The sequence below is a fragment of the Streptopelia decaocto genome (assembly GCF_964273445.1).
Source record: "Streptopelia decaocto genome assembly, chromosome: 3".
Lineage (NCBI taxonomy): Eukaryota > Metazoa > Chordata > Aves > Columbiformes > Columbidae > Streptopelia > Streptopelia decaocto.
Window position 1 is genome coordinate 104,613,278 of NC_138656.1, and position 13,170 is coordinate 104,626,447.

At 42.8% G+C, this 13,170-nt stretch overlaps 1 protein-coding gene across 3 annotated transcripts in view; it reads left to right on the forward strand.

The window, feature by feature from the left end:
* Window positions 1-1,206: 1,206 nt before the first annotated feature.
* ASAP2 (ArfGAP with SH3 domain, ankyrin repeat and PH domain 2) overlaps window positions 1,207-13,170 on the forward strand; it is an 89,898-nt gene continuing 77,934 nt past the window's right edge. For all 3 annotated transcript variants that reach the window (XM_082047512.1, XM_082047514.1, XM_082047513.1), the window contains exon 1: window positions 1,207-1,488. In XM_082047512.1, the coding sequence (XP_081903638.1) occupies window positions 1,363-1,488 (126 nt within the window). In that variant the 5' untranslated portion in view covers window positions 1,207-1,362. The remainder of the gene's footprint in view (window positions 1,489-13,170) is intronic.

A 13,170-nucleotide genomic window follows, 5' to 3' on the forward strand; every position in this document is an offset into this window, starting at 1 on the left:
TACAACCAATAAAATAAATATAGTTGACAAGCTTCGTTGTTCATGTTAAAGAACTATATGTAAGAGTAACAACGATTGCAAAGGGCTGTAACATCCGGGCAGGCCTGCAGTTATTTACTTGGACATCTAACAAACTGCAGCAAAGAGTACCTGCTTACTCATCTGAATTCCCTGGGGAGTTTTAAATCACAGTAATAAAGAATCACTTATAGAAAGTCAGTAACTGTATCACCAGAGAGTAGTGAAAGAGCCACAGAAGAGTTCCTGGGCCAAAATAAGAGCCTTCCAAAGCTTTCCGCACTAACAGGCTGGAAGTCCTCAGGGCTTTGAGGCCAAGAGAAACCACCACCATGGATCCCGTCCCAGAGCCCGCACCATGGCCACTTGGTGACAACCTTCCTGCTGCATCAGGCACAGCCGCCACTGCTGGGGCTGAGTTCTGCACTTTCTGCCTCAGTTAATCCTTGTGGCTCTACACTAAAGAACAAAGCGTCTCCTCTGATAACAACACTTCCTCTTCCAGTACAAAAAAAGCTTTCTAAGAATTTAGATATAAATGCTACTTAGCCTAAAAGTATTTTTGCACGGACCTCTTGGGAATGACAGCATTTCTCAACTTTGTCTCCCTTGAAACGAGGCAGCAAACTCATAAAAGAGATTAAACTGTCAAAGTATAGATTATGAACTGTGAGGGAAGAGACTGTCCCTGGCAACCTTGGGCAGCGACGGAGGGGACAGTGCAAAGACCTGTCCTGTGGGCTTCACCCGTCCCTCCTGGCATCAGGCAGGCATCGCACCTCACCTTCTCCTGCCCTTGGGTGTCCGTGTTGTCGTTAAACGTGTTGTCTTAATTACACGGCCGGGTTTGTTCTGGCCGTCCCTGGGATTATCCGGCCACGCTGTCCCCCACCCCGACGTCGGGAAGGAGGGGCCGCCATCTTCTCAGGGCGGGCGCCGGGGGGCGAGTGCGCGGCCTCAGGTCTGGTCCGGGCGTGCGGAGGCTGAGGCGGGGGTCATGCGGCCGCGCCTCGGCCCGCCCCCGCCCTGCGAGCGTGTGTGAGGGAGAAAGCGAGAGGGAGGGCGGGGTGTGGAGGCAGCTCCCGCCACTCGCCGCTGGGCGTGTGCCCGGCCCCCGGTGCTGCGTGACCGCGCGGGGAGGAGTGTGGGTGCGGGGAATTTCCTTGTGTGGCGGCGGAGGAACAACACCGCTCCAGACGGCGGGACTGCGAGGAGGGCGCTGCCGCCGCCCGTTGCCGAGCGATGTGAGGGGGGAGCCCCCTGGGCCCTCCCCTCCCCCCGGAGCCGCCTGCTTTCCCCCCTTCCCCTCTCCCCTCCCCTCGCCCCACTCATCCCCGCCCCGCCATGCCGGACCAGATCTCCGTGTCGGAATTCGTGTCCGAGACCAATGAGGATTACAAGTCACCTACCGCCTCCAACTTCACCACCCGGATGGCCCAGTGCAGGAACACGGTGGCGGCCATCGAGGAGGTGAGCCCCGGGAGGGGAGGCGGGGAGCGGGCTGCGCAGCCCCCTCCGGCCTGGCTGCCCGCCGCGGCGGCAGAGAACAAGGCGCTACCGGCGCTGGCTCCTGCCGCTCCCTTCCCCGCCCGGCCCCGAGGAGCGCCCTCGGCTGCCGCTGGGGGGAAATGGGGCTGGCCCGGGTGGAGAGGGGGAAGAAAAGGAGACGGGGGGAAGGGCTGGGGCGCTGCTGCCCCCGGCCCGCGGGTTCGTGCTCCGCCCGTGTCCCCGCTCCGAGCTCGCCGCTCAGCGCACGGCGGGGCAGGGGCGCCGGCCGCCACCAGCCCCGCTTCTCTCAGCCCGGGGGCAGGGGAGCCCGAACCCTCGTTTCTCTCTCATCCTGGCGCCCGAGGGTCCCCTAGCCAGCCGGTTCCGCCCGCCCGTTCTCCCTCCTACCTGGGGGGGGAACTTGAACTCTCCAGCTCCCCGCCTTGTGCCCTCTGCAGCGACACCTGAGCCGTCTCGGCTCCGCCAGCTGCCGTGTGGGGCTGGGGCCCTGGTGGTGCGGGAGGCTGGAGTGTCCTTTCCCCGGTGGGTGGGTGTGGGTGTGTGTGTGTCTGCTTCCTAGCGCAGGTGGGATTTAATCTGGTCTCCAGTCACCACACACGGAAATTAAAGCACCCTTCTCCCCCGCCCCCCGGCATATGATTTAAGGTGGCCTTCCCCCGGGAACCGCATCTTCAGGGTCGGGAGGTGATGCCGGCCCTTCCCGGAGCGGCGAGGACCCGGCGGCGCGGTATGAGCCGCCCCTCGGTGCGCGGGAGCCCGGGCCGCCGCTGGTTCGCCGCCTCTTGGGCAGCGGGGACTTGGTGTGAGCCGCTTTTGTCTGGCGAAGAGAGGTGTTCGGTGTTCTTTCTTTAAAAGATACTCGAAACGTGCCGTTGAACCTGATGGTGAGAGCCCTCCCTAGCACGGAGGGTGGCTGCCAGCACTGGGGATTGAGAGGGAGGCTCTTTTCCCTCCTGTTTCGAGTCAGAGGGAAATCTGGGACAGGTCTGAACACAGTGAGAACACATTCCACATCCCAGTCATACATTCACAATGAGATGAGAAGCGTCTGTGTATCTTGATTCCTCTAGCAGCTTCTCAGAATTAACTTGTGGGAGGGGGGGAGCCTTACTTGTGATGCAGATTCATTTGCTCCGTCTACCTGTTACATCAGATCTTACAGTGTTGATTTCTTTTGCAATAAGCATATATTTTAAAAAGAGCCTCTTCAGCAAAAAAGAATCTTGTCAGTAGTTGATGTCTTTTCTTACAAAAGAGGTGCCACTAGCAATGGATTATTAACCTGTTTTAAGTGAACAAAACCCAGGTTAGGTGTTTAAACACCCTTTTCAAGATTTTCCTGTTTTGCCAGTTCCCAATACCACTAAAGCAAGGAGTTGAAGTCAAAATAATCTGTACAGACAGAATTACTGTTTTGTTCCTGAGGTAATTTTCTTCCCTGTAAGATTGCACTTAAATGCCTGGGTTTAATTATACCTTATTAACCCGATAGTGTAACAATTGTGTATCAAATGCAACTTTTTCTTACAGAATATTTAGAACAGTGAATTATTTTAGTTGTAAGATAGAGCTGCCTAATAATTCACTAGATAAAATAGAAGGTAGTGTAAGCATATGGGTCAAAAGCAGTTTTGCTAGATTTAGATTTTTTTTTATTACAAGCCTCACAAAAACTGGTCTTAGCTTCAATTTCTCAAGCTGTATAGTTGCAAAAGTGTCATATCGTTTCTCAGAAAAAAACCCATTTTTTTCATTTTCCTGTTTAATGATAAAATAATTCTATATGATGGCATGAAATTTAAAACGTATGTATTTTAAGGTCTTTTAAAGATTCATCTCAAGAAATTGTGTCTCAAAAACCTTTTTTTTGACATTAGGAGAAGGATATGCATTTAAAAATTTGAATATAGTGGATTCATTTCTTGTTTAAACTGCTTGGCATTTGTTTTTGTCAGTTCTCTCGTACACTGCTGTTTTATTTTTAAATAAACTTGATCAGTATGTTAAATCTTTTGTTTGTATCTCTGCATATTTCAGATATTAGACACTGTCTGCTAGCTTAGGTACAAAAATTATCTTTTATTATAATGATGATAAAGAATGTTCCCAGTGTCTTATAGGTCTAAATAAAGTTTGCAAGGCAGGAGATGAGAGATTGCACTGGCTATACCTGTTCTTAATAGTATCGATCTATCTAGCACTTTTGGCAAAATATCAGCAGTTGCTCTCTGTGCTGCTGTACTAAAACCTGTGTTGAAGTGAGTACTTAATTTTTTTTTCTTTGTGATTTATCAAGGGCAACAAACAAATTTGCATGATTTCAAAACGGAAATATTTTTTCAGACTTAGGCGCCTTTGGTTTGGAAATACTTGGTTCCTTTAAACATGATGTGCCTGGTCTTTCAGGTTAAATGTGATCCTTTGATAAAAAGCAGTCTACAAATTGTGTAACAGAGAAGTCAGTGCTCAGCACATCTTGTCTAAAAGGCTAGGCAAGAATCAGTTAACTAGCTTGTTATGAGCGAAGTAAGACTTAGTAGAGAATGTGCCTATTATAAAAATGTACAGGTAACACAAAGAACCTATTTGCGTTTCCAGTGTCGCAAGTATAGTGAAGCGTCAGTTCCCAGTGCGTGCTGCTCTGTTGCAGTAGACAGTACAGTGCTGAAAACTAGGAGGCCTGGCTGTGTGTGATTTAGGGAATGTGTTGCTCAAAACACTTAACAGGTAAGTTGAAGCCACTCTGGCTGCTGGCTTTCTGTATGCATTGACTTTAACAAGTGACTGTAAGAGCTGGTTTATTAACTGAAGACACTAAAGTTTTCATTTTCCAGGATATTGTGTACATGTATTAAATCAACAAACCAACTGGTTAATATTAAGACTTTGAGGATGTCTCTTAACTGCTTTTCCCAGCAGATTTGTTTCTGGAACGGGCTGTGCAGCTGCCTGCATGAAGCCAGCTTGAGTCTCCCAAGCCTGACCCTCCCTCGGAAGCAGAGGCAGAGGGGGGAGCAGTGTAAAAGCACAGGAGGTGGGGGCTGCTGTGGCTTGTCAGCTTGGGCTCAGCTTTGTGCAAACACAGCTGTTTCCACATCCCAATGGGAAGTCTTTTGCACTTATCGTTAACGCTGTTGGCTACCAGTTTTGTAATTGTCTTAGTTCATTAGCAGGTATCTAATAGTGTCTTAAAAGTTTAGTTAATGAGGCCTTGCTTTCAGTGATGGAGTGGAAAGAGCTTGTTAAGTGAGGAAATCAATAAGATGTTGGACGATTATAAGTTTATAATGTACCGATATGTCTCTGTGGGCAATGGTATTACCTTAAATCAGTGTTTTCTGAACTTGGATTAACTGACCTCTGTCAGTTGCAGAATATGGTTGAGTTTTAGTATCAGTTGAACATAGTATGAGTTTTACTGTTGTATGTGATTGTGCACACCAGTTACAGACTGTGGATCATGGCCTGTGAGATCACCAAAAGTGCCTGCATTGCAGTTTAGGAGCTGGTGCCTATTCAAACACTTGGAGAAAGAGAAGCTGATCCTTTGCTCTCAGTAGTGGAAAAGGGATTAGGAAAGGCATGCTCATGGAACACAACATGATTTCAAAGGAAAAGGAATCATGTAATTTCTGCATTGTTCTCAGATGAGGATGTTGCTTAGCAAAATGTTTGGCATCTTTAGCTTCTGCTAAAGCAAAATTAAAAGTGAGCAGTAGATGTCACAGGCCCTTACAGGTTACTGTTTAATCCTTGCATGTATGATAGTGACTAAGATTAAACAAGTTTTAATTGATGGAGTGCAGAGCATAGTCACACGATTGGGGGAGGGGTTGCTTGAAATCAGTAATCTAGTCTGGCAAATGCAGTCTGTTTAGTTGACTCTTTCTATTAAAGCTCCTAGAATCTAAAAACATGTGGTGACCATTCTTAAGCTATGAACACCTAAAAATTCTGATTTTAGTACTGCTATTTATACTATATATATACACACTATATAATATATATATTATATATTTATACTGCTAGTATCTTAGTATTACTACTAAGATACACTTCTATCTTTTATGTGTTCTAAGTTAAATAAAATAGTTCCTAAACTGTAATAGTACCTGCAAAGTGGTTCTAATAACTGTGGTCATTAAAGATTTTTAGAAATTATTTTATGGAGTGATTTAATGAATAGAATCCAAGTATCCCACTTTCTTTTGAAGCATGAATTAAGTTATAAATAATGGAACTGAAGCCCATAAAAATCTTACATATTTATTTCTATTCTACCTGTTTGTTGTGGTCCAGTACTTCAGGACCAAGAAAGAAGGGCGGGAGGCTGTTGTGCAGGCTACAGAGAGTAGCAGACGGTTCATGTGCTGAAGACATTTCAGTCTAACTTGGGACTGGAGGTGCACAGTTTAGTCCACCTACTTATGCTTCACTGCATGTGCAGATTTCCCTACAAAGCAAAGAGAATGGAAACACTGAGAAAAGTTTAATAGGTTACTGGAACGCCCTCCCCAGCACAGTAACGTTTGCTACTGGGGTGAATGTGTTGTAGGAAGTAGACAGGATGAATGTATGGTGGAAAGATGTAAAACATGCAACCAAAAGAAACAATATATTGATACCAAAGATGGCCTTAGTTCTCTGGATAGAAAGAGATTTTAATTTTAGGAGTCTATTTAAAAGACTCTCTCCAAGAATTTCTGTAAAATCTGTGAAATAAGTGTTAAAGCCATAACTTGTAATTTCAGGTCTCCACCTGCATTTGTTCTATAGGCGTCTATTCCATTACTATTGCACCTCAATGATTCTGTTATTTTATAGTTGGGTTTTTTTTTGTAATTTCCAATCCTAGGAATGTGGCATGTCATTTCTCATTTCAGTATCAAGTCCTTCCCTTCCTCAGGAACGGTAACAACTTCTCGCCACCTACTGTAATCCCACAAGTTTTCAGCTGGCTTGGAAGGGTGTGAGGGATAGATGCCTATGGGATTTCATTCCCTCCTGTAAAAATTCTGTGATTCTCTGTTCCATTTTGATTCTGCAAAGCTAATGAGGATGAGATGTAATAACAGCTTGGATGCATGCATATGCGTGTGTGTTTTTAAAATCTATACTTTCCCCATCATATGTGTTTCGCTTGTTAGGTCTTTAGGATCAGCATCCTGTCTTCTTGTACTACATGATTGTGACTTGCTTTTGAAACCTGTGTGAAGAAGGTGTTTTCATATACTTTGAAAAGCAGTAGGAAATGTCATATATTGTAGTGTTTTCTGGGTAATTCTACTACTATTATTTGTATATTTCCTTTTGATAATATGTATCTTTGTGCCCACTATAATGTGCTCTTTGGTAGAAAATATTTACATGCTTTTCTTACCTTGTTACTGAATACGGTTCCATAAATACATGTTGACTAAAACATGTTTTGTGTTCCACTTCTTCCTTTCTGGAATCGTGATTCTCTGTCATCGGCATCCAAAGAGGTTTCTGGAAAAGTCATTATGACACAAATGGCATGAGGATTTCAAAAGGAGTGTGGGAAATTTTTTTCTTTTTGAGAGGAATATAAAGGATGGAAGTTGCAGTAATACAGGAGGTCTTCAGCTGGAGCTTTGTGCATATTTTAAAATACAGAATTTAAACCTTAAACCTTTAAAGCACAAACAATGTGCAGTCAGTTAAAACAATTTCAAACCATTTAAGTAGATTGCTGTGCACCTTACCTTGGTGCATCGATGATTCATCTGTTTCCTATTAGCAAATGCCCCTATTTCCCTTAGGAGGATCAATGGAAAATACGTACATTTCTAAAGTATTTTACTAACTGTGGCTTTTGTCTTTTGATTTTTTTTCCCTAATGCCACTGCATTTCTCAGAACCATCTTATCTGGATTTAGTGTACTTCATGCTGATGCTAAAAGAGAGTAGGTGTGGAAAAAATTCTGCTGAAGTTTAACTCATTTCCGCTTCCCGTTCTTGTCTTCATATTGTTCTCTGTGTACCATATTTTACAGCAGTGGTAGGTAAAGGTGAGGTTTTTGTTTTGAAAGGTGTTATGAAATCACAGGACAAAAGCCTAATCCCTGCTCCAAAGTGCTTACAGTGCACATGTCAAGTGGACGTGGCTGAATAATACAGGTGGAAGAATCCAAGAGGACTTGGTGCACCTGACCAGTGCACTGTGTTTGCAGCTGGACCACTGTGGTTTCTTTCTGTTCATATGCATTAGAGTAGGGGTTCTTCAGCATTTTAGTTCAACTCTTAAATCTTTTATTTTTTATAATTTGTGCCTTCTAGATGTGTATGTATATACATGTGTATATATATTACATACAACCATTCCCTGTCTAAACTGCTGTACCCCAGCTTCTGAGCCTCACTCTTAACAGCCCACACCACTGTTGGCGGCGTTTCCTCAGAAACACATAACATTTGCACCTGAAGCTCCAGAAAAGTTTGGCCTAGCCCTATTTAGGTTATCTCTTCCCTCTGTTGTCTTGGGTATCAAGCATCTCTATACTTTCTCGATGTTTACAGTCTCCTTATCTCTTGTAATTTCTTGAAACTCCTTTGCTACAGAGGTTATTGGTGCTTTACCTTCCTCCATGGAGCCCCCAGCCTTGCACCCTCTACAGCAGCCTTGGCTCAGCCCTGCCCATGGTCCTAGAGCCATGGCTGGGGCTCTGGTGGGTTCTGTGCCAAGCTGGGCTGTCTCTCGTGGATGGGTCAGTGGCAAGAGTCTTCACTTGCCCTCAGCCCTCACTAGCTCTAAATAAACATTATATTCTTCATGAAATTGCTAGAAAAAAGAGACATTCTCCAGGTAAAATCTTTCTGCAGGTTCTCCAGCTGTGGAGATACCTTCCATCCTCACTCCATTCTATGTTTAGTCATGTGTATAGCTCAGAAGAGTTTGTGGATGCTATAAAACCTAAATGTTGGTAGGATAAGTACCAAATAAGTGTTGGTAGGAAAACATGAAGGTGTGATTTTTAAAAAAATTGAAATAGGTGTTATTGACCAGCCTTAGTCTGATTGGAGGGAGGGGAGTTATGAGTGAACAAGAGATGGTTGGTGTTGCCTGCTAATAAGTTAATAAGTGTTAGAATCAAAGACTTATATTTGATGCAAATGAGGGTGCTGTTTAAAAGTATAGAGAGAGAGATTCATAGCATAGAACACAAACTGAAAGGTTTAGTGTCATGAGTGGATGTGACTGAGATAGACTGTGTTTGTCAAGGCCAGACTATTGAAGTAATCAAGGTTAAATCATGAGATCATGGATAAAAACCTTAGCTTAGAGTGAAAAGCTTTATTTTAGAGAGACTGTGCAGAAGGAAGGGATCTGCATGGTTGATGATAGACAGGTTTCAGTTTAAGAGAACCTGTTGGTTGTGGTCTGATAAAGCAGGCTGTCTGCTGATATTGCAAGCATGGAGGAAGAGTGCAAGAGGAATAAATAAGAGCTGTTTTCAGCCACATTATGGTCAAGCATCTGTGATGACAAGCCAAGATGTTGACTTTTACAGAAGGAAGCAGAAGCTAATGTGAGAATTGCTGGTTTAAAGGCAGGAATCAAGTGGATGGGATTGGAAACAAGTGAAGCACTTGTTGAATGGTTGAGGCCCAATTCATTGTGTACTGAAAACAAAACAAAGAAATTAAAAGCCAGAACAAGGCAAAACAAGCAAAAAAAGTTATATTTATGGAAAAATCATTAAACTGAAAAGTGGCAAGGTCAGCGGAACTGAAGAGTTTTTGTACTAAAGCATGAAGACTGTTTGTGAAATATCCCAAGAAAGGGGAAAACGGTGGGGAAAAACTACAGACTTTAAACACCCCAAGAAGAATCTCACAAATGAGCAGAGCCTGTCAGAAATGGGAAGAAAAAGCCAGATAGAGGAAAGCTTGGCACTAAAGAGTATGTGTAAAGATAAAAGACAAATTTGCAGAAGTCAAGTTTCTTTAGAAATGACAGCAGGTAGTAAAGAAAATAAAAACACTCTTTAAACATAGAATTGTGAGGAGAAGAAGAAAGGATAATACACAGTTAGAATGTAGTAATTGTTAAAGATAATGTCAGTATTGCCAAATCTAAATGAATGCTCTGCTGCAGTTTTCGAGCTTAAAGTATGGGAGAAGGTAGAATGGATAGTGGGAATAGAGATTCAAGTAAGCAAAACAATAAACAAACTGTGAGCTTACAGCACTGTTTGTTGGGGCTGGTTAACTTATTTTCCAGGATTCTGAAAGAACTAGGATGGTAACTAGCAAGTACTCTGTACAAATCCTCTGAAGACTAGGATGACACCTGATTTAAGCACAGAGGGTTAAAAAGGCGAGGATGGAGAGAAGTATTTACAGCTAGTGAAAATGATTGCAATGGATGCAAAATGCAGACCATGATTGTTTAGTTGAGGAGAGATGTTCTGACTCAGATTGTAAGTATCCCTGGATGAGTGGCAGTCTAGCAAAGTAACGAGTGTCCCTTTGTGCTTTCAGAAATGCTTGTGCTTGAAAAATACTATAAACAAGTATTTACAGCAACTGCCACTAATATGCAAGAAGATGGTATTTTCACATTTGCTTTCATTTTTTAAGTTGTGCAAGTCAGATGTGCAAGAACTTCACATCAGGAGAAATCGCATCCCTCCTTCTTTACTCTTGCATCGATGCTAGCAATTCCTTATGGAAATACAGAGTTAATGAGAATCATGCTTGTAAAGCTGTATTGGGTGATTACACCCAGGTTCCATGGAAAGTTAAAATCTTTACTTTGGTCCATTTTAATTCAGATAGGTTGGTTGGTTGGTTGGTTTGGTTTTTCTTCCCTTAAACCCAGCTGGAAAATATAGATCAATTTATGGGACAAACAGAAGTTTGATGTTTGTAAGTACTGATTATATTGCCAGCTGATGTTTCTCCTTTTTTTTTTTTCCCTAGCCTTTTCCCCACACAATCTCACATTTATTAGCACCAAGCTCAAACTCTTCTGTATGCAAAATGCTTACTGAATGCAATTGCTCTCGGCTGGGACAGAGACATAAGCTAGAACCATATTAGATATGAGATTAAGATGACCACCAGCTTCTTTTATTTGGACTAAATCCAGAGTTCTTGCAAGAAGTTTACCTCAATGTAGGGAACAAGGGGAAGAGTAAATTTGGTTAGGAAACAACAAAAACTGGGAATACAAGAAAAATCAAGCCTCAGAAAGTGGTAGACAGCTGAAATGTTTAAGAGGTAATATAAGGATCAGTCAAAAGTGCAAGAAAATGGAATCTGAATTAAAGACAATCTGGGTGTTGAGGGAGTCATCCAGAGGCGTGAGGAGTGGGAGGTCAGGAATTAGCAAATAAGCAGAAGCATTAAGGAGGGGATAAGGAAATGCATAAAAATTCTAAGGAAGTTCAGAGGAATCAGAGCTGACAGGAACTGCAAAGGAAGAGGCAGTGAGGCCATGTTCATGCAGGAAGCAGGATGAAAATGGCAGGCAGAGAATGTGTGTCGAGGGTTTTGATTGCGGGGTGACAATAAAACCATGGCAGATGTATTGTTAACCTCCTGTCTCCCCCCCACTTCCCCCTTTTTCCCCTCCCTCTCCCCCCTTCCCACTAAGGACAGGCGATCGGGAGGGAAAGAAGGACAGAGAGAAGAGAGTTGGAAAAATTAAAAATGTTTTACTAGTGCTACTAATAAGAATAGAGAAAATAATACAAAATATATAAAACCTATCTTGAAAGTCTCAGCAACTGCAGAGCTGGCACCCAAAGTCCTGGATTGGACTCTGCAGCCAACTGGAGCTGGATTCAGTCTCTCACTAGGCCTCAGTTCGCAGGGACGACTAGCAAGTCCCTCTCCTAATGTCGGCCATAAGCAAAAGGGGAAAAGAAGGGACGAGATCCTCGTGATCTCCCACTTTTGTATGAAGTATTCACATGAATGGAATGTTATACACAGTTGGTCAGTTTCTTGGTCACCTGTTTCTCGTTGCCCCTCTTGCGAGATGTCCATCCATGCTTATCAATAACTGCAATCCATTGCTATGTTTACTAAAACATGTATCTGGTTCTCCAGGAAAATGCAGCTAATATGAAGGCTTTAGCTGACAGGCAAAATTCACTAAAAGAGAAACTTGTTTTTTAACCAAACCAGCACAACATGGAAGGAGGGCTAGTGTGAAAAGGATTAGCACAGTAAGGAGGCAGGGAGGGAAACAGGGAAAGAAAGGGTGGTGATGGAGGAAACTGCATAAGGATGGTATCATAGCTACCTCCTACCCTGTATTTTAGGAGAGTGGAAGGAGAGTTCTGCATGTTATATATCTAGAAAATAGGAAGTATGAAGTGTTATGCAGACTTTATTAGCCATTGTGCATGTCTCAATTTTATTTGGAAAGATAATAAATTCTGTCCCACAAGTTAAATTATCTTAATGGAGGAACTGAGGTACAGCACTGTAGCTGAATAGCTGTGTTGTGAGCAGTGCTGCTTTACAGGAAATAAGCTTTGGTAGTGCAATTCAGTACTTCTCATCTAGAGTAGCAGGCTTTGTTTTCAAGTGAGTAGGTGTTGAACAGAATTTGAAAAATTTGCCTCTTCATATATGTAAACTCTGTTTCACAAAAATATTTACTATGGAAGCGACATATTGTACAGTGAAGTGTATTTCTTTGGAGCATATTCTTTAAGAGGTGGCTGTAAAAGTTAATGTGAAAAAACCTATAACATAAATTCTAGCATCTGACTTGTTAAACTAAGAAGAAATAGAGAATTGAGAGCGAAGGCTGAAACTCGGTGCCTCATTGTCCCTGAGCAGTGTGGTGTATAGAACCACCTGCTGTTTGTGGACCCCTCAGCTATCCCTGATTAAAGATCAGATTATCAATGTAGTTCTAGTCTGAAATCTATAATTCTGTCTAGGCATTATGCTAAGTATGTGTGTAGATACATCAAAACAGCTGAAGTGATTAGAGCTGAACAAATTACTTTTACGTTCCTGAAAGCTTTGTTCTACATTTAGAAGGCATATAGGAAGGGAAAAAAAGTAGTGAAGTGATGTAAATATTGATACGGATTATTTTCTCATGTTTTATGGTTTATGTGCTTTGTTAGTGAAAGATTTCTTTCCTAGGATATGCAATTTTGAGGAAACTTAGACTGTATTCTGGAGAAGTCAACTTAGAAATAAATGCTTTTACTAATCATTTTAAGCCCCTTCAATCAAACAGGATTACTGTTGGGCTATAGTAATAGGAATGGAAATTTCCTCAGCACATGCAAGCACAGAGCCTCTGCTCTGTTGTCACATGCAAAACATGCAGTATAGAGTCTTGCAAAGCACATGTTTTTAATCATTTGTTTGTTTTCCAGAACTGTAGGTGTATGTTACACAACAACAGAAAAAATACCAGCAGAGTCCTCCTACACTTCTTGCTCCATGTAGACTAGATGCTAGCTGCACTGAAGAGAGTAGCATTGAACGAGCAATGAAGTAGTAAATCTTTTGGAAGCTGCTTTTTCTTTGGTTTTGTTCATTGTTTTGTTTAGTTAATTGTCTTCTGTTCTTAACTGCTCTGGTTGTGGATGGTGAGCTTTTCATGTAAGTATTTGCAGTCAGTTTTCTCTGTGCTGGTGATGA